The following is a 26,948-nucleotide window of genomic DNA, read 5'->3' on the forward strand; positions in this document are numbered from 1 at the left end:
GGTGCCCTACCCCCAGCCCCCGATGGCTGGCTCGATGGCAGCCCTCCCGCAGCCCCGGCGACTACCTGCTCCACTGGACGCTGTCCAGGCCAGTGGCGGCGCTCTTCTCCTCGTCCGTGGTGTTCTGCTCCTGCACCGAGGTGCTGGGCGCCAGCTCCGGGAGCTTGCTGCGCTCCATGATTACCATCTCTATCTCTGGAAGCAAACACAGACACCAGGATGAGCCCACATGGCCCCGGACAGAGCTTTACAGACACTCTCGTGCTCAAGACGGAGCCTGGCAGACCGCTCCGCACGCGTCCAGCAAACGCTCGACGGCGGTGGTGGAGCCCCTGCAACATGCACGCTGGGGGGAAATAAGACGGAGGCCTGAACCTCTCTCTCCTTTCATCTTGGCAGCGTCGAGAAATGGGGCCCTGATTTTGACAAGAAAGCACAGATTGCAATGATTTATTTCAAGATTTTTTTCTTCAACAGTTATTTATTCTACTGTATCGATAGCATGCTTCCTTCCCAGAGGAGTTGAGGAGCGTGGAAGAAATGACGCATGGTTAATAAAACATAACCAAATTCACTGAAAATATTCTGAAACTGTTTACACTGTAGAAAGGCTCTGACATGACCGAAGCCTTTGTTTTCCCTTCCCACTTACAACTTCCAGAAAGCAGAGAGGGGGAGGGACCTTGTTTTACTTTTCCCAATTAAGTAGGGGCAACTTTTGTAGCACCTGACTTGAGCACCGTGTACATTTTCATTTTGAGAAAAAGGTCTGAACCAACAAAGGAAAACATCCTGAGTTAGAGGTGGACGGTTGTTGTGCCGTGAGGTGTCCCGTTACAGAGTTCCTTGATGCACAGGTGTGGACCTTCAAATACTTAGTTCTTAGAACCCAGAGTTCTGGTAATGCCCCCCATCTTCGGGAGACATGATGAGGGGAAACAGATGATGAAATGTGAATCTGCATCTCTGTTCAGGAATGACGGGCCGCGGACCTGGGCTCTGCCATGGCCTTGCCATCGTCTTCCCCTGGACTCGTGCAGGAACCTCCCATGTGGCCTCTGCTTCTCTTCTCGCCCCCTTAGTTTGTGGTCCACACCGAACCAAGTGATTTTAAGTGGAAATTAGCCCAGGTCCCCTTCTGCCTTCCTATCACACTCAGGACGGAATCCAAATGCCATCCATGGTATCAAGGCCTCGCCACGGCCTGGCCCCCATCCACCTCTGACCTAACCCTGGGGTCCTCCCCGCCCCACCAGCTGTGCTGAGCTTCCTTCCCACTTGTCTTTGACCGGAGTGAGTTTGTTTCTGCCCCAGGATCTTTACAGGGCTGTTTGCTCTGCCTGGAATGCTCTCACCCCAGTCCTCCCTACCCAGGCACGACTCAATCACATTATTCGGGGCTCAGTTCAAACGTCACCACCTCAGAGACGTCTTCTCAGACACCCTCTCCACTGGTTTTTCCTTTACCTCTTTTAGTTATCATGAACTAAACTCCATACTTCATTCAGACTTCCTTAGTTTCTCCCTAATATCCTTTTTCTATTCTAGGATCCCATCCTGGATATCACGTTATACCCAGCTGTCATATCTCCTTAGGCTCCTCTTGGCTGTGACGGTTTCTCAGAGCTTCCTTCCTTACAGTTTGAGGAGACTGGTCCTCATTTTGTAGAATGCCCCTCAATCTGGGGCATTCTGACTGACGTTTTTCTGATAATTAGACTGGGGTTATGGGTTTCTGGGAGGAAGACCGCAGAGGGGAAGTGCCCCTCTCATCACATCCTACCAAGGGCACAGGCTATTGACATGACTTATGGCTGTGGATGGTCATCTGAATCATTTGGCCAAGCGAATGTTGGTCAAGTTTCTCCACTGGAAAGTGACTTTTCCTCCTCCTTGCATCCCACACCCTTTGAAAGCAAGTCATTAAGCACAGCCCACACTTAAGAATTAAGGAGTTCTGTTCTGTCTCCTTGAGGGAGGAACAGCTACATAAATTACTGGGAATTCTCCTGTATAGATCTGTCCCCTCCCCCCATCTTGATTTTACTTTATAGTATGTATAACTACAGGTATCCCCACCTTTTCGAAAAGTTTGCTTTAGGCCACTTTGCTTTTACGAAAGACCTACATTAGTACCTGTTTTTCTAACCGAAAGAAACCCAAAAAGGATTTTCCCTTTTACAAAAATAGGCAAAAAGCAGAAATAGCACTGAGCGTTGGTGTTGCAGCAACCGTTATAGAGGCAGCAGGCACCGCAAGCAGCGGGAGCGGCCCCGCCAAGCTCCTTCCCGGGAACCGCACTCAGCACCTCAGCGTCAAGCTGCCGTAGCTCTGAACTGTGTCTGGGAGCATTGGTGCTTTACCTCCATTTATTTTGCGCATCTGTTACCAAGATGTGTCCTAAGGTAATTGTGTCTTGGCTTTACGCCATCTTGTCCTACGAAAGGTTTCATAGGACCGCTCTACTTTTGGATCCCGGGGGGGAAACCTGCACCTGGATTTTCTGTTTTCTATTTATTGGTTTGCTTGTTTGTTGTCTGCCTTCCCCCACTAGGATGTGGGCTTCACGAGAGTAGCTGCCTTATCTGTCTTGTTCTCCACCAGAACTCCAGTGTCTAGTCCAAGGCCTGGCACACGGCAAGTGCTCATTACACATCTCTGGAGTGGAGCAATGGATGACAGGCCACCGGGGGAGGTTTTGGCGGCAGGCAGGGCTGGCAACGTTGCACGGCAGCTGTGGCGTGCGGGGCGCCCCACCCAGCCTGCGATCAGTGTGTGCACAGTGCCTGCACCGGGGAGTGTCGCATCCTCGCCACTTTTCTGGGACTCTGTTAGGCGTGACCGTGCTTGCGACTATCCTCTGGCTTGAGGACTGCATCCCCACATGCCCACGTGGGCCTGGACCCGGGGGAGGGGGCTTACTCGCACCAGGCCCTTCCCTCCCAATGTGGTCTGGAGTCAGACGCCGCAGATGAGAGTCTCCCACAGGGCCGACCCTCTCACACAGGTGGGGGCTGACACACGATTTTTAAGTGGAATGTGCCTGCATAGTTTTGTATTTATTCTAATGTGCGTTAGAAGAAAATTCTAGCTGCACAGAAAACCTGTTCTTTTGTGGATGTCACTGCTTAGGATGAAGCTAAATTTAAGAAAAAACAAGTGAATCAATTCACCAAGAGCTACGGAGTAAACAGCGGTCCACGCAGCCTGCGGCCACGGCAAAGGGTGGGAGGCGCTGCAGACTGCTGTCTGAGAAGCACCATTCTCTCCCGTCCTCGCATCCTCCCCTCCACCAGCCTCCTTCAGGTGTCTCCCAACTACCCCCGTCTTCTCCAAAGTGGGGTGCAGACACACTTCGGTAGGTATGCCAGATGATTCGCTAGGCAGTACCTCTTTTATTTTTAATTATTATCATCCTTTAAAAATCTACTCTGTGTTATGATGTACGTAACATTTGTACATTAACACAGATGTGTACAGTTTATAATAAATGTGTATCTATTGGGGAGGTGCGTGTTCAACTGTGCACTTATCTTTGTTTACTGCTGGGGCATGCCATCAGAGACACCTGCAGCCTACCAAAGGAGGGGATGGTGCCAGTCTCCGGCTTCTGCCCTGTGACCTTTGACCTGCTTCCCACACTACTGCGAGGCCCCCTTCCTCGTCGACTGCCTGGCTGACACAGCAGGAACTCAGCTCCAAGGACTCCCCAGGGTTCCGGGGCCAAGCCCTAGTGCCTCCACCTGCTGTGACATGGTTGTCCCTTTTTGGCTTTTTAATCTCCCCGGACACTCTGAGAATTCTGGAATAGAGGAGAGGTTAAAGATAATCCAGTCTAGTGCTCACCAAACTTTGTTGAGCAGGTGCATATTAAGTCTGAACGACAATCTCCCAGGGCACCACCATGGTAAGAGATGAGAGCAGAGCTGCTCCAGGTACAGAGTGGGTGGGCGGCTTCCCTCACGGCCTCCACAGAGGCCCCTGAAGCTCCTGTCTGGAATTCTGGAGCTTCCCACAAAATGGCCTGAAAACCACTAGTTTGGTCCTGGATACTGAATCTGAAGAAACAGAAACCCAGCAGTATAATGACTCAACACAGCTAGAAAAGCAGCCGCCGCAGAAGCCAAGCCTGCCCCCCCTCCCACCTCCTAGGTCATGTCCCGGTGCGGAACCAGGCCCACGAGGGACTCTCCATGCACAAGGAGGTTCCCGAACCTCGGCTGTGTCCCCCTGGTTCTCACAGCTGCACCCCTGCTCCCCTCCTCCAGCCGGCACAGCTGTGGGATGGGCGGCCCCGCTTAGTTTTCCAGGTGAAATATACAACGCTTCTTCCAAAGCCAAGCAGGTTTTCCCCCTTCTTCTAAACAATTTTATCCAAACAACTCTTAAAAGTAGTGATGCTTACCTAGGTCTGCCAGCTCCCTGCAATTGTATGCAAAATGCTATGTGGGCATGAGAGGAGTGGCTAATAGGTTTTTGAGGAGAGGGTCTCGCCAGATTCTCACCGTTCCAAAATGGATTCTACAGCCATCTTCAAAAGTGGCTGCCGAAGAGCATCTGGCCTGTCTTGGTGATTGAGGGTCAAAGGGCAGTCCTCTTTATGCCACACCAGGACGGCCGGCATGGTTCTGCACAGCCTTCTGGGCCCCCCACTGCCACATCTCTCTGCTGACACTACGCCCGCCTCAGTGAGGCCTAGCTCCCCTCCCAAGGTGCATTCGTCACGCTGCTGCCACCAGGGAAAGCAGACCAGTGGGCTCACGTGGACACAGATTTCCACTGATGGTCCCTGAGGCCAGGACCCAGGTGCTGATGATGAATTCCCAGGGGGCGCCATCTGAACCTCAGTTATTAGGTTCTTTACCATGAGCTCCCACCCCACCAGGTTTCTGTTTTGGAGTCTGAAGGGACTGCAGCAACACCCTAGCCCAGTTTTGCTCAAACTTCAGTCATTTGCCTGCCTTTACAACTTCTGCCATGTCTGTGTGTTGCTTGTACTATTTGTTATTTACTTAATCATTTTATTTGAACTCCCACTTTTTTTTTTTTTTTTTTTTTTTTTACTTAAATACATTTTCAACGAAAACTTTAAATCACTCCTATATCCTTCAATTGAGCAATCCCACTCGCAGGAATTTATCTGGAAGATACACCTCCAACGATATAAAAATGCACACCTACAAGGGTATTCAGTGCACTGTTATTTGTAATTGCAAAATACTGGAAACTACCTAAATGTCTGAGCATAAAGATTGGTTGAATCAACTATGGTACGCACAGTGCAGCTGGGAAAGGAATGAGGAAGATCGCTGGTGAACTGATACGGAGTGATTTCCGGAGATAGTGCCAAGTGAAGAGAGCCAGGTACCAAAGAGCATACAGCGTGGGCTATACCCTGCGTGTAAGAAAGAAGGGAAAATAAGGAAGCATACCTACCTCTGCAGCTTTTTACACAAAGAAACGCAGGAAGGATATTCCAGAGAACAATAAGTTAGCTATCTACAAGAGGGAGGGGAACAGGATGGAAAGAATGTGGGAGGAAGGACACTTCTTTGTACAAACCCTTTCGCAAAAGTTTTGAGTTTGTTAACATTCCAAATTATTTTTTAAAAAAATTAAATCAATACGAATGGGAAGGGAGAACCCTAAACTAAAACAAACAAACAACAACAAAAAAGACCAAAATATATTTCAAATGAATACCATACCTATCCTGAAGGGGGAAAAGAAAGGAAAGGCAGACAGATCCAAGTAGTTCATGACACAATACTTGACTCTACACCGTCAATTTGTGGACGGGCGATACATGAAGTATTTGGTGGTGGTGGGGAGCGGGAAACTGCAAACAACCCTGAACTCTTTATTTATCAAACAATAAGCAGTTCTGGAACTTTTAAAAGATGTATTATAGGATTGAGCAAATCGTAAATGTTTTGATGTCACTGGGAGCCAGGGCTCTCGCTGTAAAAGAAGAGACATACAAATCTGGAGTAGGGGAAGGCAAGAAAGAACCCTCTGGGAATTGACTGGAATTGGAGGAATCGGTAATGTGTATTTTGTATACATACATGTATATATTTCCTAGCCCTGTGCATTGAAAGGGCCAAAAAGCAAGACACCCCATGTAGTCATGAGCACATCTGGTGCCCAGATCTTGGCCTCTAACACCATCGCCCACTGAAAGGAACCAGGGTTTTTCAGAGAAAGTAACCCCGAGGAAGAGCACAGTAGGTGGGAAATGAACCTGGAATACCTTGTTATGACAGAAAGTGTCAGGACTGATTGAAAAAAAATGATGGGGGCAGATCACAAAGACATAGGAGCCAGCTTGAAAGGGTTCTCAAGGGCCAAATCTGGGATGATTTGAGTATCAAATTAACTAAACACAGTAATGAAATATAAACCACTAAAAAACTGGAATCCATGAGTCTGTGCCAAGAAGAGATAGATAAATAAATAAATGAATGGGAAGAAGGAAGGAATCTTGCTTACAATGGAATACCGAGTGCTGACACTGGAAAACCAACATTCTACCACCATCCTGGTAAAGACTGGGTCAGCAAGAATCATCAATGAATGCCATATCTAAAGGGGAGTTTTTTTTTAACTGAAGTATGGTTGACTTACAATATTGTGTTAGTTTCAGGTGTACAGCAAAGTACGCATACATATATATATTCTTGAACATATATATATTCTTTTTCAGATTCTTTTTCATTATAGGTTATTACAAGATATTGAATATAGTTCCCCATGCTATACAGTAGGTCCCTATTGTTAATCTATTTTATATAAAGTTGTGTATATCTGTTAATCCCATACTCTTAATTTATCCCTCCCCACCACTTCCCCTTTTGTAACCATAAGTTTGTTTTCTATGTCTGTAAGTCTGTTTTGTAAATAAGTTCATTTGCATTTTTTTAGATTCCATGTATAAGGGATATATGATATTTGTCTTTCTCTGTCTGACTTACTTCACTTAGTATGATAATCTCTAGGTCCATCCGTGTTGCTGCAAGTGGCATTATTTCATTCTTTTTTATGGCTGAGTAATATTCCATTGTACATATACACCACATCTTTATCCATTCATCTGCTAATGAACACTTAGGTTGCTTCCATGTCTTGGGTATTGTAAATAGTGCTGCTATGAACATTGGGGTATGTATATTTCCAATTAGAATTTTTGTTCTTTCTGGATATATGCCCAGGAGTGGGATTGCTGGTTCATATGGTAAAACTATTTTTAGTTTTTAAAGGAATATCCATACTGTTTTCCATAGTGGCTGCACCCAGTTTATTGGGTTGGCCAAAAGGCTCCTTCAGTTTTTAAAGTAAAAATAAAAGACATATTTTTCATTTTCACCAAGAACTTTATTGAACAACATATTTACCATTTTGTTCCCCTACCTTCTGCCATTTTTCAGGCAGCTTCATAATTCCATCTTCCCAAAACTTTTTATCTTTTTGAGCAAAGAACTGTTCCAGGTGCCTTTTACAGTCTCCAGGGAATTGAAAATTTTTCCATGAAGAGAATTTCGTAAAGACCGAAATAAACGGAAATCCGAAGGTGCAATGTCTGGTGAATATTGCAGATGAATTGGAACTTACCAGCCAAGATATAACAGTTTTTGCCTGGTCATCGAAGAAACATGCAGTCTTACATTATCCTGATGGAAGATGATGCGTTTTCTGCTGACTAATTCTCGATGCTTTTGTGCTGCTTTCAGTTGGTCTAAATGGGAGTAGTATTTGTTGGAATTAATTGTTTGGTTTTCTGGAAAAAGGTCATAATAGAGGACTCCCTTCCAATCGCACCATATATACAACATCACCTTCTTTGGATGAAGACCAGCCTTTGGTGTGGTGGGTGGTGGTTCATTTCGCTTGCCCCACGGTCTCTTCCATTCCACATTATTGTACAGCATCCACTTTTCATTGCCTGTCACAATTTGCTTTAAAAATGGAACGCTTTCCTTATGTTTAAGTAGAGAATCGCATGAGGAAATACGGTCAAGAAGGTTTTTTTCCGCTTGACTTACGTGGAACCCAAACACAAAAGCGATTAACATAACCAAGCTGGTGCAGATGATTTTCAACGCTTGATTTGGGTATTTTGAGTAGGTTGACTATCTCCCGTGTGGTATAATGTTGATTGTTCTCAATTAATGTCTCGATTTGATCTCTGTCAACTTCAACTGGTCTACCCAACCGTGGAGCATCGTCCAGCAAGAAATCTCCAGCACTAAACTTCACAAACCACTTTTGATATGTTCGATCAGTCACAGCACCTTCTCCATACACTGCACAAATCTTTTTTTGCGTTTCAGTTGTGTTTTTACCTTTCTTGAAATAATAAAGCATAATATGCCGAAAATGTTGCTTTTTTTCTTCCATCTTCAATATTAAAATGTCTACATAAAAATTCACCAATTTTGATAAGTTTTTTTTTTTAAATGGACACTGATATGACAGCTATCACAATACAATCTAACAAAATTGTTTCAAATGAAGTTAAAGACAACTAAGCACTACTGGAGCCATCTTATGGAAAAAACCAAATGAAATTTTTGGCCAACCCAATACATCCCCGCCAACAGTGCAGGAGGGTTCTAAGGGGGAATTTTAATGAGGCACAGGATATCTGCATTATCTCCAAGTGTTTCCCCATGGATTGCTAATTAGTTGCTAAGAAAAGGGAAAGTAACGATACAGTGCAGAAACTAGGCCATACCTTAACCAGGTGGCCAAAATTAACATCACCTATGAAGGACAGACAGAAGGGCATCATGTGCCTCCAGATGTAAACAGGTGTTCTTTATACTATTTTTGCTTTTTTTCACCTTTTATAAATTTGAAATTATTTTCAAATAAAATATTTTTAGCAATTGCTACAATCAGCATAAAACCAGTATAAACAGAAAGCAACTGTGAAAATATACACACGATGAATAAACAAAACAGTGCTGAGGACTGTTGTGCGCATGGAAAGGGGAGATGAGGGAAAGTGAGGGGGTGTCAGACACATACACCCACCACGAGGCTCCCCTGAAGCTGAGCCCTCGGCAAAAATCCTCACACTATGGTCTTCAAGGCCCTTTCTGTCCCACCCAAAGCCATCTCCATGTCCACAGTAGGGGCAATGCTGATCTAGCGGAATCTCTGCAGCTTATGGAAGGGAAACTGAGGCGCAGAGGGATCAGGAGGTGGGCTCTGCCCCTGGCTGCTGTAGGTGCCTCTTCCAGCTCTGCCCGTCAGCTGTGTTGCGTAAACGAGCATCTGTGCAATATCCGCTCCTGTGCCAGGCACCGTGGCCCATGATCGTGAAGGCTCCAGCACCTGAGCCTGCTGGTGGGGGGACCCCTCACACCACTGAGTTTTGAGCCTCTGGGAGTGGAGGGACATGCCTGTGAAGCTGCCAGGCTGGGAGCAAGAACTCAAATGTCCAGCTCCTCTGGCTTCAGCAGGCCCTGCCCGGGCCCTCCTTGGCCTCTACTGTGTCCACAAAAACCTCCAAAAGCGAAAGAGGATCTGCACATCCATATTCACAGCAGCATTATTCACAGTAGCCAAAAGGTGGAAGCAACCCAGGTGTCCACCAATGGATGGAAGGATAAGCAAAATGTAGTATATCCAAAAAATGAAATATCGTTCAGATTTAAAAAGGAAGAAAATCCTGCCACATGTTACAACATGGATGAATCTTGTGGAATGATGCTCAGTGAAATAAGCCAGTCATAAAAAGACAAATACTGTATTGATTCCACTTATATGAGGCACCCGGACTAGTCAAATTCATAGAGCCAGGAAGCAGAGTAGTGGCTGCCAGGGCAGGAGGGAGGGAAAATGGGGAGATGTTTTGTGGGTACAGTTACAGTTTGGGATAATGAAGCATTCTGGGGCTGGAAGGTGGTGATGGTTGCAACACGATGCGAATGTGCAGGAGAGGCCTGAGGACTCTCAGGACCCAAGGACGTCAACCTCCGTCCCTTGATATGACAACTCTGGCCCAACCCGTGAACTTCCCCAGTACTCTGACACACTTGATTTTTTTAAATAACAACCGTAATTCATCAACTTCCCAGGATGATGGGCATTCTAATCTGATTAGTATTTGGTAAATGAAGTGCTTTTCAGGGAAATGACAGGCATGACCTCCCAACAGTCTTTGACTTGCCAAGTTCAAGGATTTTCTCAGTTGTCCTCTGTGGTCAACATTCCAGCAATCACGGCGAGGACAGACAATAAAAAGAGGGGAAGGGGATGATAAGAAAGCCTTCAAAAGAAGGTTAAGGGAAAGAGGAGAAAGCTGCCCTTGCTGGTTACCTAGGAAATATGGGAAGGACCGCATGCTACTGGCTGGCTTTGGAGCAGAATTGTAAGAGGCCAACAGAGCCCGGCAATGACAGGGTGTGTATGTGCTGAGTGTCTGGGGTACCCCTTCCTTTGCTTTTATTATCGTTTACTGGACAGCACGAGATTGAATGCAGAATGTTTCTTCTGGGAAGTTGCTTTTCAGAGGATTTGTCTAAAGTGACCTCCAATCCTTCTCCTTATACTAGCTAAGCCCATTGGAAAAGCTGGTGCTCCCACACCTCTCTACCCCAGTGGCCCATGCCCCACCACAACTCAGCCACCTCGCTATTCGTTACAGAAATGAACAGAGAAACAGGCCCCACAGAAACTCGCCGGGGTGACCAAGCACAGAGTCCCCCCAGCCAAGCTCAAGTCCCCCTTCCAGGCCCCTTCCTCTGCTCTTCATCTTGCCAGGGCTCCTATTCAGTGCTCAGGTGTCACATGCTAAATGCTGAGGCACCGACGTTCTCACTGCTGACAACCTGAGGGCTGGGCATCGTGTAGCCCCCGTATCGGTAACGAAGCACAGAAAGGGTGATGACTTGCCCAGGGTCACACAGCTGCTCGGGGGCTGAGCCACAGGCGTCTGGGCTCACAGCCCCGACCTCCTGATAGCTAGTCCCTGCCTCGTCCCAATCAGAAAACTGCCGGGCCTGGGGTTGGCTCTGGCTTTGCAGAAATGAGGCCAGGTTCCATTTCATTTCAGTAGAAACTTCAAAGAAAAGAAAAAAAAAAAAGCCAAGCTGGGGATCCAAACTCCTAGGCACCCCCAACGCCCAGCTGACTTGGCAGGTTCAAAGTCAGTGCCATTCTCTTCCCTCCACGCCCACGTGGGGATTCAAGAAAGGAGTAAGCTTTGAAGGTCAGGCTGTGAAACTGATGCCTACACTTTTTCCATAAGCAAAAAACCTATTTTTCCATACGCCAAACGCTATTTTTCAAACAAGAAGTTCAAACGATTCATTCTCTTGTCCCAGGTCCATTTATTAAGTTACTGCTCTAACTGAATCCAAAAAGAGATGACGGTCCTTCCAGACTGAAGAGGAGACTGACGTGGAAGTGCATCTGGGTGGACTCGCCTCTGGCCAGAGGGACCAGGGCACCCTGGTCTTCCTTTCAGCACTCAACTTCTGAAAAGTGAGGGGGCCCTGTGATTTCTTTTGGTTTCAGAATGAGTTGCCCATCACTTGGGACCTGAGGCAGAGCGCATTTCTTTGCAAATTGGGGGTGAGAGTGGAGGGTCCAGGGGTGCATATTCATTTCACACAACTTCCTTGTCAGGGCTTAAATGTGGAGGAGGTGTGAATTCTGGGTGCTGCCTTTGTAGAAAAAAAACAAGTCAATGCCACACACAAATCAGGTCATGGCAGAATTGTGACTTGTGACCACATGTCTTTTGACGCCTGTGCTTTACGCCACCTTTTTAAGTAAAGACTTCACCACTGAAATGGGTGAAAATGTCAGGGTATGAAAGGGGGAACTGGCACCAGCATCTCTTTACTCAAAGAGTCAACAAGCCCCTAGATCCAGGGACAATGCAAGAAAGCACGCTAGAGAAGAAATAACTTGGAGGAGAAAATAGCCACATGTCCACCTCAACACAGGAAGGGAATGGAAAAGAAAAAAAAAAAAATACAGGAAGGGGGAAGACGGCCTGAGGAAAATGGTGGAGTACACAGAAATAGTGTGGCTTTCTAAGGGAACACCGGCTGTCTCTGCTGGCCTGGCACCCACGCCCCCTTCTTCTGATAAACGCACCTCATTTCTTTCTGAGGCAGTCACCTTAGGGTAGACACACAGGGCCTGGCCAGTCAGCACAGAACATCCCTCTACAGGGTGGGCAAGCCAGGCCCGTCAGCAGCAACGAGCATCGGCTCCCAGACTTCAGCTGCAGCCCATGGGAAGGAGCAGCGCCCTTTCCACTCGGTGGCAGGCTGGCAGGATGCGAGCCTCACACTGCCAATGGTCGTCTGTGCCCCCGGTCCAGCCCCGCCCAGGCCTCCCAGTCCCATGAACAGTAATTGCCTTTTTTGCTTGAGCTAGTCTGAGTTGAATATCTAAATCTTGCAACTACAAGAATCCTAACATAGCCTCATTAAAAAAAAAAAAAAAGTCATTACATTTCCTACAGTCACAATTTCCAGATCGGGAAAATGAGGTCCAGAGCTTGAGGAGACCATCCAAGGCACACAATAGGTCTAGCTGGTGAGATAGGACCGTAGGTCACATCTCCCATCTCCTAGGCACCTCCCCCATCTACACTGTCCTCTGGCTTGAAACTGAGTGAGAAAATGTGCCTGACACCCTTCCAAGTCACAGCAATTAACAGCTGTGTGATTTTACCCAAACATAGATACAGTCTAGGGAGAGAACACCTTCAAACAGGAGAATAACTAAGAGATCAAATAAACAATTCAAAAAGCCCCAGAATACAGCTGCTGCTGCCCAGTTAGGTGTCTCTTTGCTGGACAGGCCTGTGAAAGTTGTATTTAATTTACAGTGAGCTGGGTGGGAAGACAAATATGCATTCGAGAAAGCAGGAGGGCACTACAAAGCAGAGGGGTCGTGGAGAGCCTCGCTCCACCGGGCTCTGAAGTCTGCACCAGCCGCCCAAGTAAAGCCTCTGGGGAAATTCCTGGGCCCTGCCTGGCGCAACCTGGCTGAGTAACCGCCCAGAAAACAGGGTTTTGGAGGCTGGGGAACATTTCTCCCCATGCCCCCTGCACAGGGCAGGTGGGCCCAGCCTGCAGGGAGTCCTTCCCCCGACCCCAACCTGGGAGCTGGGACGGCAGCCTTGCTGAACCTCTGAAGCCCCTGTGCGCCAGGACTGGGCCGCCTGGCTGAGTCATTTGATTGTGTGTTTGAGGCCAAGCCTGCCCTTGTCCACACCACGGTTAGTCACGGCCCCGGCGTGGTTAGACAGCAGCCCTTAAAAGGACTGGAACAAAAGAGGTAGCATCTTTCCAAAACAAAATTGACGAGAACACAGGGTGCAAAATGGGGTGAAGTCATCCATTTTCCCCCCCGTATGGCTACAGGACAGCTAAACCTAGGGGTTCAAGCAGACAATTTTCTCCCAAGTTAGAAAAAAAGTCAAAACGATCCAAATAAGCAAACACGTATGGCTTACCTTGTGTCTGCCCCTCACCTCCCCACCAAAGTGACATTTGTTGGCAAAGGTTTCCCAAGCCAAAAAGGAATTCCTAAACCAAGATGCTTAATGCACACTTTGAACAGAAATAAAAGCGTACTAGAGACCTCAGCCTTAAAAAGAGGGCTGGTGGCACTGGGGAGACACTCTGGTTATACTTATCGAAATGTGATCGTGGCATTCGCTGAGAACTGCCAAGAAAATCAGAATGGGGCCAGCAGGGTGGGGATGGGGTGGGGTTTGGCTGCCCAGTTGCAGCAAACTCCCCAAAACAAACGCGTTCTCAGTCACTGATTTACTGAGCTGCTGTTTTCCAGCTTCAGAGGCCCGGGATGCCCACAGTCCGGGCTGACGGGCTGGGGAGCTGGCTGCAGAGCAGCCGCTGCTAGCCCAGGACCCAGGAGGATGGCTCGCAGGAAGTGCTCCCCACACCCCCAGCAGAACACAGCTGGGAGCTGAGGAGAGCCCGTGTCTGTCCCAAGAGGTGTGGTGGGAGCTCCCCTCTGGTGAGCAGAGCCCCTACCCCACTTGATCCCATCACCTCCTCCACCCTGAGTGCCCGGGGCCATGGCCAGAGACCCCATCTGTGTGGCTGTGAGCCCGGCCCATGACACAAGCAGCTGGACAGTTCAAGCTTGCTTCATCCCAGAGCAGACAACGCTCTCCAGATGGAGGAGGTGTTAGCATCTAAACGAGAGGGAGGTGAAAAATAAACCAGAATCATTCCTGACAAGGGCAGAAAAGAGCACAAAACGATTCTGTTTATTGAGCACATAGGCACCAAACACAAGTGTACCTCACTCTAAGCAGATGAGGGCTTGAAAAAAAATCTTAATGTAAGAATCTAGGGGATTATATTTGATCATTTGATGCCAAAAAACCATAATCTTATTAAAAGCACCTAATTTCATTAAACATGGGCCATTTTTCTTCCTGCAGTGCACTAGAAATAATGACTTCTGTCAAAAATCATAATCCCGGGTTATCGGGAGTAATAAGAACAGCAGTAATGATAAAGATGACAATAATAACAGTAGAAACAGTAGCAGGAGATACTTATGACATGTGCCAGGCACTGCTCTGAGCATGTTACATGTATTAACCTGTTTAATTCTCTTAATAACAAAGTAAATACTATTTGTTAGCCTCTTTTGACAGATGGGGAAATGGAGGCACGGGGCTAAAAGGAAAGGGCCTTGCTCCAGGCCACCCATCCGACGAGGGCAGGCCTTGAACCAGATCTGCCCACAGCTGCTTCCCAGTGGCTGGCTGTGTAGAATGAGGTACACCAGTGCCTGGAATGACAGCTGCACCCACTGACACACAAGGGGGACCAGACACAGAGGACAGCCTGGCTGTCAGGTCGGCGTTCATGGGCGCACTCACCTTCACTCTCCCCACTCGTCTTGGTGCCTTTTGAACCACCCTCTGTACCTTTAGCCTTCTCGGCGTCTTCTTGGGCATCCTCGGCGGGCCCTTTCTCCTCATCTTCTTCCTCCCCAACGTTTTTGTAGTTGGGTCTCTTTTGCACCCGCCTCTTGCCCTTGTGCTTGTTCATCTCAAGGGACCGCTCTAGCGTCTCGGTGGGTTTAATGAAGCACCGAATGCTGGGCTTGGCCTGGAAAGTCGAACCAAGGTAACAGACGGATTTGAACGTTGCAATCTCACTGGCTCCTATCAAGCTTCCCGAGAGTTTCTGCCCCAAGAAATTCCTTTCAATACAACAAATTCTACCTCCTCGTTGATTATTATGACTATTATTAACATCATCACTATTAAATAATCTAAACCATAGCACCAGCTACCATTTATTGCCCACAGTCCTAAGTCACTCTGCACTTAACCCACACCAGCTCCCTGCTTCCCAAAGGTCAGAAACACACTTTCAATACTTTTATGGTACTTTCTATGTGCCCGATGCTGTTCTAAGGGCTCTGACTATATTATCTCACTTAAAGTTTACAAAAACCCCACAAAATAGTACTGTTGTTATGCCCATGTTATGCTCAGATGACAAAACTGAGGTTCAGAGATGTTACGTGACCACCCAAGGCCACACAGCCAGGAGGTGGCAAAGCTGGGATTCAAAACCACTTACCATCTGCACAATTTATGTCTTAACCACAGCACACTATTAACTTCTAACTTAAATATATTTATTTTAAAAGGAACTGTATATCACAACAGAAAGGGAACACCAGTGTACCTTGCTAATATAACAATAAAAAATAGAAAAGAAAAAGCAAGGTGTATTGGATGTAACCAAATGCTGGCTCTCTTTAGAAGGGGAGTCTGGCAAGTATGAGTGATAAGTTAAAGCTCGTCCCCAGAGGAAGCTTGCCCCCAAGGAAGACGTTTTCCCCTGAAAAGTCGGAAGGCTTCTAAGAGAAATGAAAAAGACCTGTGTGTCACCATGGTTCATATCCTGTATTGTGGAAAACATGGCTGTATCTCAGTCCTTATAGCAACCATGAGACGTAGGGATTATCAGTCCCATTTTACAGATGAGAAATGAGGCTCAGAAGGGTTTAGTGACTTGCCCAATGTCACACAGCTACTGAGCTGCAGAGTCAGAATTTGAATTGAAGCTTGCCCAATCCCAAAGCCCAAGCTCTTTCTAAAATAATAGTGCTTCACCAGGAGCTCAAACTCAGTTCCATGTTTAGTGCTCTTTAAAAAGTATTTACATGCAAATGAACCAGGTCTAGAAAGTAGCAAAGACCACAAAAAAAAAAAAAAAAAAAATTGTCCCTGATTTGTTTGGGGCAGGATTCTGATTGAAGTGTTTTTCTCCAGGGTCTGGATGATATTCAGACATCATTCTGTCATTGAAAAACAGAAAAGTTTTAAAGTAAACTTTGCCATTATCTTGATATGGTCTATCTATCTTATGAATTTACCCCAAACAACCACCAATTGTGTTCTGGGGGCCACTTGCCAATAAGTGGAATGTGCTCCAAGAACACAGATTAATTTCAATAACACTCAAAACAAAACCTAATTGAAAGTTAAATTAGCATCTAAATCCAGACATTAATTTTTATTTACCTACTTTGGATTATTCATCCACAAAAATGACAGATACATTGAGACATGATTCTACTGTCCAAGAAACCCTGATAGTGCATTACAGATGCCAATGACCAAGAGCCCAGAGACGGGAGCGTTCCGGGCGCGCACCACTTGACAGACAGCATCAATCAGAGCCCACTTAGGACGCTGTGCGATTGAACGCAGCCCCGGATGCCCCCCTCATCCTCTCCTAAAGGACCCAAACCCGCTAAGTTAGGGCCCCAAGATGAAGTGACTGTTTCCTCTGATCACCACTTACTCCCCAGTGAATTTTAGAGCATACCATACTCAAAGCTTTTCAGAAACAGAAAACTGAGACCAAACGCAGAGCAAAACACCACTCAGTTAGAAGCTGAGAGCAGAAATTCACATGGATAGATGTAGAAACCTCTCCCTGAGCTCTGTATAGACTTCGATGTACAGAACAACCGGCAGCACTAAGGGAAGCGGAGCAGTGCACGAGTTCCAGGGCTGGTCAGAGCGGTGTGAACCCCAGCTGAACCCTACATGAGCGGCGGGGCCTCTCCGAGCTTCTGGCTACTTGTCTAAAACATGGGGCAATTCTGGCTTCCTAGAACTAAAGGAAATCAGGGATAGAAAGTTCCTTCAGAGCCTGGCAATGCACTAAGCAAAACAACAGTTACCTTCCTTTCCCTGACTATACTAAAAAAAAAAAAAAAAAAAAAGTCAACCGTGAAAATGAATTAAAAAACTTTCCAAGGGGTCTGCTTTTCTCCATGATCAGGTGTTGGGGAGGGAGGGGGGAAGGATGCTTACCAGGGACATTTCAAACCTTTAAAATGCAACCTACACAGTAAATACCTGGAAATAACCTAAATGCCCATCAACAAGGGAGTGATTAGGTAATTATGGTCTGTCCATAGAGTGGGAATCCACGTAGATGTTAAAAAGACTGAGGACTTTTTATATCTAGATAATGCTGATGCGGAAACAGCCTCAGGATAAAAAAGCAAGAACAGGAAACAAAGCAGAGTCCCTTCTGGGTAAAGCTTTATGATGGTATAAACACAACTTTTCCTGGAAAGCTGCATAAGAATATATTAGCATTTCATGTTTGGGAAAAGAAAGAAGGCAGGTGGTACTGTGTGTGCACACCCACAGAAGTGCACTTAAGAGTTTTTCATTTCTATACCTTTCTGTTTGACTTGAAATTTCTATTCATGTATGCATGTTAACTTCTAAAAAAATTCAACAGGGATCATTTGGACACTGGAGTTATAGACTTTATTTTCCCCCCTTTTCTTCTATATTTAAAAAGCCTGACTTTTGTTGTTATTGTTGTTAATACTAACAACATCAAGACCCCATAGTTATCATGGAGAAGTTGATACGGTGTGGCTGGGAGATGTGGGCAGGCATTCCTGATCATTTCTGCTGCTTCTCATCAAGAGTCTTCTGGCTGCTAGCCCCCCAGGAATCTCTGTGTTACACTGGACAACCTCAGATGTTCCAGACGAAAAGCCCCCAGGAGAAGGGCCATCTCACAACCCGCTGTGCTCTCCCACTAAACCAGGTACCTGGAGCAGGGCAAGCCTTGACAGGCTGCTGAATGGTGGCCTGTATCATAATACGGAGAGAACAAGAAGAAAAGGGAGGGGGGATGAAGAAAGGAGCCTAACACCTTAGGAGTTGCGCTTAGTAGAAGAGCCAGCACAATGGAATCAACCAGAAGAAATGGGAAAGCTCACTTCACAGTCAAAAATCAGAAGGCCTTTGGGTTTATCTTCTCGTAAAGAAAGCACACCACGCATGCCTCAGAGAAAAGCCTTCTGCAAATAAGGTCTAGGTTTCCCAAAGGCCGCAGGCTCGGGTTTCACCAAGGGCTCACCTCGCAGGGCCCCGGAGCCTGAGCTGCAGGAGGCGTGGAGACTCGGGGCCCTCCTTGCTGACTCCAGAGATCCTGCCGGGTACCCGAGTGGGGGATGCAGGAGGGGAGCCTTGAGGTCTGTGGCTGGGACGTTCAGGCTGGCTTCTGGGGTCAGAGGCAGCTGAAGGCCAGCAACGCCTTCCGCCAGCCTTCATGCCTCCGACCTTTGGTCCTTGCTTCAAAGTTAAATACTCGAAAAGGTGACTCCCCAGGGGTCAGTGATAACTGAGGCCTTTCAGGGGCTGTGGGATCTGAGAACAGGTTCTGCAAGGACAGTGAGAGGGGTCAGGAGGAAGGACGGAAACATGCAAGGCCCGGGCATCTGAGTGGCAACGGAGAGGCAGTATCACCAATGCCACAGACGTCAAACGGAATGTCCTCCACTAGTTCTGGGTGCAGCCCTTTGAAAGACCCTGACGCAGACCGGACCAAGTTGCAATCAATCAATCGAGGATTCCGTTCACAGTTAAAAAACAAAACTATCAACTTAAAACATGTACACAGGGGCTTCCCTGGTGGCGCAGTGGTTGAGAATCTGCCTGCCAATGCAGGGGACACGGGTTCGAGCCCTGGTCTGGGAAGATCCCACATGCCGCGGAGCAACTAGGCCCGTGAGCCACAGTTACTGAGCCTGCGCGTCTGGAGCCTGTGCTCCACAACAAGAGAGGCCGCGATAATGAGAGGCCTGCGCACCGCGATGAAGAGTGGCCCCCACTTGCCGCAACTAGAGAAAGCCCTCGCACAGAAACGAAGACCCAACACAGCCATAAATAAATAAATTAAATAAATAAATAACCCCCCCCCCAAAAAAAGTTAAAACATGTACATATACACCATGTTTTCATGTGTTGATAGATATTTGCATGACAGTACACAGAGCAAGGTCTGGAAGGATACACAAACTGAAAACAGTGGTTCCTTTTGAGAAAGATACTGAGGTTGGGGGAACTTTCACTTTCTACTCTAGTCACTTCTGTATCATTCAGTTGTTTTACCCCAAGAAAGTATTACCAGTGCCATTAAAATGTAAAGAATACCTTTAAAGAATGTACCTAATGCCACTGAATTGTATACTTAAAAATGGTTAATCCATTGTAAACATTACTTGTTATAGGTATTTCACCACAATTTAAAAAAAAAACTTTAAAAACGGCACCTCTGGGGGGAGGGGGGTGGGGTGCTGGTTACAGACTGAGAAGGAGCTGCATGGGATGCCAGAGATGTTTACTATCTTGACCTGAATTACAAGCTTCCCCCGCAATCTGAAAGTAGAGCATTCCCATGAAACCTTCTGTAAGCCAGGACAGTGCAAAGCAAGGAGCAATCGCCTTAGGACACATCTTGCTAACAGATATGCAAAATAAATGGTGATAAAGCACAGATGCTCACAGACACAGCACAAAGCTACGGGGCTTGACGCTGAGGTGCTGAGTGCGGTTCCCGGGAAGAAGCTTGGTGAGGCCGCTCTCTGCTGCTTGGCGTGCGCACTGCCTCTGTAACAGCTGCTGCAAAACCAACACTTTCACCTTTTTTCGTAAAAGTGAAAATCCTCTTTAGATTTCTTTCAGTCTTTTGCAAAATGGTCTTTGGTAACAGAGAAGCAGCCTCAAGCAAACTTTTGAAAAGTGGGGGACGCCTGCACACATTAACGTAATCATAGGTACAAAGCCATCAAGCAGTGCAGCGAAGAGTACTGCACTTTTATGCACTTTACTCATGTTACCCCTCGATTTTAAAAAATGTTTGCTAGAGGATTTCCAATAAATTCAGATCGTCATTATGCCCTAAATATAAGCCAGGAGCAAATCAGACAACTCGAGAAGCTGGCTTCGCGGCAGCTGCCAGGGGCTGAGCCCCGACTGAACACCAGGCACTGGGCTAGGAGCTCACAGTCCAGCCAGCAGCCGCCATGCACTGCTGTGCGTCCCACACGGACACCAGCAGACAGAGGACACTGCGGGCACACAGCAAGGAGTGGGGAACTGTGCCAGGACAGGGGCGGGTGGGTGGGGGAGCTTCGGAAGCCTTTGTGGCAAAGGAAATGACTGGTCTGAGTCCTGAGTGTTAGCAGGTCACCGGAATACACGGGAGGAGAGGAGAATGGTTAGAAGGCCAGCTCAGAGCTCTGGACAGTCACCTTTATTTCTGTCAAGGCCAGGACCACCTGGAGCTGGTACACGTGGTGACAACGGTGGTGCCCTGGGACACAGTGTGCTTGGCCAGCTCCCAGGTAGCAGCAGGGGGTGGTGCTGAGCCAGTCGGGTGGTCTCTCCAGCCAGCTGTTCAAGAAGGAGTTCGTGATGCTCACGGCCTGGGAAAAGACGTCTGTGGCCCCTGCCTTGGCACATACAACCTGCTGAGTGGGTTTCCTGGTGCCACTCAATGCTGCAGAGGGGAGGGGCGAAGGCAGCATGGGGACAAGAGGCAGGCCACGCAGGGCAGAATCCTGACTGAGAAGAAAAGGAGGGAGAAAGAGACTGGTGGCTGGAAGGGGCAGGTAAGGGAAAGGACAGGTGACATGGCCCGAACTTCTGTCTGGATTTGTGGGAGCTGCCACAATGGTCAAGCTAAGAGAGCTCACCTTCCAGGCTTTTCCAGGCCTAGCCTGCTCACCTTCTGAGGAAGCAACTAGAATCCTTTTGCTCAAACAGCTCTGCTAAGGGACTTGAGAACTAGGAGACAGGTTTTCCCCTAAGGAAGGAGGCAGGTCATGATGCTAACAAAAACATGTGCAGCGTAAGGGCAGACCTGAGCCCAGATCTCAGACCTGCTTGCTGGCCAAGCGAGCAGCGAACCTGACCAAATGAGCCTCAGTTCCCCCATCTGAAAAACAGGGACAATAGCAGCTCCATCACACACGCTGCCATGGGGCTGAAGTAAGATGCTGAACGCAAAACTGCTGGCATGACGCCTGCCACAAAGGGGCACTCTAGAAATATTTATTCACCTTCGAATATTGCCCTCCCACCCCCGCCCCAGCAAATAGATCACGAGGCTGGAAGAGACGGCAGGGGAGGGGGGCTAACTTATAAAAACCAATCAAACTAGCAACTTACCATTCGCTGGCTTTCTGGTTTGTGAGTGGGTTAGACTCACGTCCCCAAAGTGCTCCTGGGCCCCGGCCCCCCTCCCTGACCTCCAGCCTCTGGGCCTGCGGGGTGTACGGCACACAGGCAGGGTGGGATCCACGGGGCGCTGGAGCAGTCGGAGTCCGGCTCGCTGTCCCACGCACCCTGCTTGCTGCTTTCTCCTCTACGGGCCTCGGTTTCCATGTGTATCAAATGGGCCTCACATTGGCACTTCCCCGCAGGGCTCCTGTGAGGTGCCCAGAGGTAGTAACGCGCTTTCTTGTCATTTTTTTCAGGTAATTATAACAACCATGGCTAATACCCAGTGAGCATGTGCAATGTGCCCAGCGCTGCTCTGGGCACTTGACATATATTGACTCACTTTACCCTGCAAACAACAGAAGCGGGAGGGAGCTGCCAAGGGCGAGGGACTTGCCCTAGGTCACTGCTCATGAGAGGCAGTGGTTTGAACCCGGGAAGTGTAGCTTCAGCGCTCCCCACGTGCTCAACCATTCTGCTGCCCCACTCAAGCGTTCACTCCCTCCCACAAGCACCTGCCGAGCCTCCCCACGTGAGCCCAGTCCCCTGAAGGGTGGATGTAAAGGCCCTGCCATACCCGGGTCACACTGCCCGGAGGAGCAGGTAGCCCTGCTTGGGGACAGTCCACACATCACATCACTCACTGGGTGGCCCTCTGACCTGACAGGCATTATGGACGAGCACAGTGTGTAATTATTTCCCATTTTTGTCTCACATGCACAGAGCTCCAAATGTCACAGGGGTCACGGTGACCCAGGTTTACGCCAACTGTAACCAATGGCACTGCAGCACAAGCTTGGCAACTGGCTTTGCAGGGAAGCAGGGCCGCTAATTGCTGCCAAGCGAGCCTATGCTCATTCCAGAACGAGGTGATCAGCAAGCAAACATCAGACGGAATAAACTCCTGGGTGATGTATGGGTGCGTGTGCTACATGCCAAACCCTGAGTGACATGGGGCTGCTGAGCCAAAGCCCACACACGTGTCCAGAATGCACAACTACAGCCACGTCAGCGAGGCGACTGGGCAACACAGCTGAGCTTAATGGCGAAAATAAAACCCATGGCGGGGGAAACATGAAGAGGTAACAGGCCACTTCCATTAACAAGAGGAGCGTGGCTTTCTTCCCCACGATCGGCCAATTATCAGGGAGTGTTGTGGCGGCCAAGGCATAACCCAAAGCAGTGTGCATTTATCTGGAATCGGAGCCCTCTTGGAGCTCAGACGCCTTGCGCTGCACACGGCTGGTGCTCAGAGTCTGTGGGGACCCGCAGGTCACGTCAAGATGGTGCTGGGACTTCTCAGAAAGCAGCCTCGGGGCGCTGCTGGGTCTGTAGGAGACCAGCCTCATCCCCTGTCCTTCCCCATCTCTGGTCATCTTCTCTGTTCCTCTCAACGTCTAGCATTGCCTAGTCTGTCCCTCTGATGCTGCATCTGGCACTCCATCAAGAACTAATGAATGCTTGTAGGATGAATTAATCCCAAGATATTTATGATTGAAGAGACATGTTCAACGCTCAGGCAAAATAAAATATCTTGTACTCTGATTAAACAGTGACAAACCAAGCACTTAGTTGGTATTTCTTTAGGAGGAGTATTTAACATCTTGTCCTCTAAAAAAACATAATGAACTATGAAATAGTGGTGACTCTCAGTGACCTGAAATGTTCAGTCCAGAACCCCACATCTCACGCTAACCTGGAGACCATCAATGGGGATGGTGGCAGAAGAGCACGAAGTAGAAGCAGCCTGGGGACTTGGGGCTGGACGCGTGCAGTCCCGCACAACTGGGGGACGACAGAAGGACCCCTTAACCCCTGTTAAGTTAGCGCTGGCTTCCGCATGCAGAGAATGTGATGATGACACTGCCTCACCCCGTGGGTTATTAGGGGCCGAAAATGAGACGGTAAGGAGGTGAATGAGTGTGCTCCTCGTCTGTAAAGTGAAAACGTCCCCTCCCGCGCTGGCCCAGTACCTTGCCTGCCTTCTGGCCCCTCTTCCGATCCCAGACAGCCAGTTCATAACCATCAAGGTCCCTGGCCCACCATCTTCCGTGCCTTGCCCAGCCCAACCCTCACCACCACCCCACCCTCATCAAGGTGAGCTCCTCATCCTTCGTCCTCAAATCCAGTGGCACCTCACCTCCCTCACTGTCATCTCCCAAAGCTGTTTTCCATGTCTTCCCAGACGCAAACCTTAAATCTGTGTTGACATGCTTGTTTACCGTCTGTTTCCCCACCAGGATGTCAGGACAGGGACCTCGTCTGTCCATCTTGCTTGTCCTGCAGCCCCTGAGGGCAGCACCGCGCCAGCCTGGAATGGGTGGGTGGTCCCAAAATACCGTGGCGGGAGGTGGGGGAGGAAGGGGAGCAAGCACGCCAACCAGCCTGGCGCGCGGTCAGTGCCTGACAGAGGGGCGCTGCTCCTACTAGGGACGGACCATCCACAGTCCAAGTTTCACCCAGAACAATACCGATGGCCCGAATAAAGCCCTTTCAGGTTTTTTTTTTTTTCTTTGCTCATGAAGCTTTCAAGAATCTGCCCCCGTACCTGGCTAGAGGTTCCCAGGGGGGGGTCCCCTGAGGTTATGAGCATCGCAGCAAGTGGTCAGCGGGCAGTCAATCTCAGGCCAGCCAGGACTCAGAACTCACGGGGGCAACCACACTATCCGTCCTCCAGGATGAGAGTTACACCCACCCGCCACGCTGACTTGTCCTAGGTTGGGCAGTGAGTGACCGGAGTGGCCCTATTCTTACCCATGTGCGGCCCCCCAGCCTCCTGTCGGGTGAAGCACACCCCCAACCCCCTGGGCAAAACCCAGTTTCCTGGGTGGAGGACTTTGGCCCTGACCAGGACGGGATTTTCTTGCTCCTTAGAGATATGGTGCTTGCCATCCCTGTTGAGATTCATTATTTCAAGACAACTGAAGTTGTCTTGCATGCCAAACACTGTGGACCCTGAGGTTAGGATGTTCCCACTTCCCCCAGCGTAAACTCCTGAGTCCTCCGATGGCTTGAAAGGCGCCACCTGCTTCGGACTCTCATTCCCCCCCCCCCCGCCTCATCCCCCACCACACTCTGCCTCACCACGCTGCTCTTTGCTGGTCCTGACACACCAGGCACACTCCTGCCTCAGGGCCTCTGCACTGGCTGTTCTTTCTGGCCCAAATGCTCTTCCCCCCAGATTTCTACATGACTTGCTCCCTCACTTCGTTAAAATCTACGCTCTAATGTCACCTTCCCCGTGAGGCCACCCTATGGAGAAGTGCACCCCTCCCAAGCCTCCTAGCACAGCCCCCCTCCCTCCTCTGCTTCACTATAGCTGCTCTTCCAGAGCACGTCTCACATCAGAACATGCTCTGCTGTTCATTAATAGTTTTATGGTTCCTGTCTCTCTTCCCACTACGAGAGATGCTCCCGGAAGTCAGGGGGTCTTTGTTTTGTTTATGGTGTCTCTCTAGTCCTAGAACACTGCCTGGTACACACCCAGTAATTATGTATTGAACAGATGAACAAATAACGCTGACCCAGCTTCAAGGAACTCAAAGTCTAGTTAAAAAACTCAAATGCCCAAAGGGGCCTGGCCTCTGATAAAAACTCACAAAGCCCCAGGGCACAGACAGCAGAAGTGGTGGGTGCCTCCTTTTCCTGTCCCCACCCTCGATTTTTCTGATTTCAGGCGAGACCTGGAAGAAGCCACCAATGACTCAATGCAGACTAGGGGAGGTCTCCATTCAGCCGGGCGGGCGTGACACTGCCTCGCCCCTCCGAGCCCCCTCTGAGCGGTCTCCAGCTTCGTGGCTGCCCCAGTCCGTTCTGTGTCATGCTGCGGGGCAGACAGAAAAGCCAGCTCAGGCCTGAGTCACAGAACCTTCTGCGTGCCCACCCCCGCATTACCCACTGTGTTTGGCCCTGTCAGCTCCTCCAGGCTGTGGCCAGCCCGAGAATCCCTGGCCCTCCTCTGCTCCCTGGACCAGGACCAGCCCCGCAGCCCCGCAGCCCCGCAGGTCAGTCACCGGTGGCCCTGGCTACAGGCCACGCCTCTGTGAGCCTCCACGCCGCAGGGCTTCCATCAGCTGTGCAGTCCCCCGCTTCCGCACAGGAGGAAGGGAGAGGCGACGGTTCCTATGTGGAATGTGCTGCACCCTGGATTCTCTCTGATTCTGACAAACCCCCATGGCCTGCGAGCCAAGGCTGCCACACACAGGACTCTGCAGGCAGCGGGGACGCCTGGGAGCTATAACCCCATTGAGGGATGATGGGCTAGACCACAACGGCCCTGCAAAACGGGAGAGTACACACAAGTTCTAGTTCTTTGTGGGAATGCTTGCAACTGTGCCAGCTAAGGCCCTTGATTTATACAAGTCTATTTTTTCCCTTTGGTGTTCCCGATCAACCCCCTCCCAGAAGCCGATTACGACTTTCAGGAAGAAGAACATGTGTGCTCTGGAACCAGCATTGGTTACCCCGGGGGTCACAGGTAAGGTCAGGGGCACCGAAAGATATGGGGGAACTCTAACCCTGGCCGCAGAGGGCTATCCTGCCCGATGCATTCAATCCTCGGGGGGCTCTGCTGCCGTCTGATTCAAGCCTGGTTTGGAAAGCCAGCGTGCAGTGGCAGCGTGCAGTGGCAAGACCCAAGCCAATGATGAACTCTCTGCTTCTGCAAACACACAAGCCAGAGAAGCCAGGCTGCTACTTTCTCAGCTGCCAGCTCCACACACCACGCCCCAGCAGTCTTCTGCCAACAGAGGGTCCAGCTCCCAGGAAGGACAGGTGTCACGTGGAGAACCGGTGGCTAACATTCTGAGTGTGCGCTCACCCTTCTGGATCCCCCAAGAATCACCTGGAGACCATCCCAACTGGCTGAACTGGTGCCTAGAGAGAGACGGCAGATGTTCTCATTTTGGGACAAACAAGCCTATTCTGCCCCAGAATTCTGTCCCCACTCTGAATTCAGAGCCGGCCAACCACGTGAATGCACGCTGGCTGGCTAAGAATTTGCACTTTCCAGAGTAGAATCTGGGGCCAGCTGAGGTGGAGGCCCAGCTGCACACAGGCTCAGCTGCTGGCACTACACGGCAACGTCCACGACTGGTGCTGTCACCGCTGTCGTCATGGTAGTCGTCATGGCTGCTACACTTGACCCTCTGCGCCCTTGTGTCTGGTCACAGGACACCTCCCTTTGGGGCACACTAAGTGTGCCTCTGTGTTAACCATCCCAAGAAGGGAGGTCCCAAGTAGGGGATGCAGGGTTGTTCCAAAGCCTCAGAAACTAAGACCTTTCTGAAGCTAACATCTGCTATTTAGGCCGTGATGTCTGCCAGACTCTGGAATAAGCACGTTAAGCTGCATTTAATCCTCTCCGCAAACCCGC

General features: G+C 49.1%; 1 protein-coding gene across 7 annotated transcripts in view; it reads right to left on the reverse strand.

The window, feature by feature from the left end:
* CLEC16A (C-type lectin domain containing 16A) overlaps positions 1-26,948 on the reverse strand; it is a 217,403-nt gene that overhangs the window by 148,131 nt on the left and 42,324 nt on the right. For 6 of the 7 annotated variants that reach the window (XR_009005333.1, XR_009005332.1, XM_007188393.3 and 3 more), the window contains exons 10-11: positions 14,894-15,125; positions 66-195 (exon numbers count right to left, since the gene is read on the reverse strand). Coding sequence is in view for 4 of the 7 variants with exons in the window: in XM_007188393.3 (XP_007188455.1) it covers positions 66-195; positions 14,894-15,125 (362 nt within the window). In the remaining 3 variants the exon portion in view is untranslated. The remainder of the gene's footprint in view (positions 1-65; positions 196-14,893; positions 15,126-26,948) is intronic. The other variant, XR_009005334.1, reaches the window with a different exon arrangement.

Source organism: Balaenoptera acutorostrata, chromosome 15, assembly GCF_949987535.1.
Source record: "Balaenoptera acutorostrata chromosome 15, mBalAcu1.1, whole genome shotgun sequence".
In the NCBI taxonomy this organism is placed as follows: Eukaryota; Metazoa; Chordata; class Mammalia; order Artiodactyla; family Balaenopteridae; genus Balaenoptera; species Balaenoptera acutorostrata.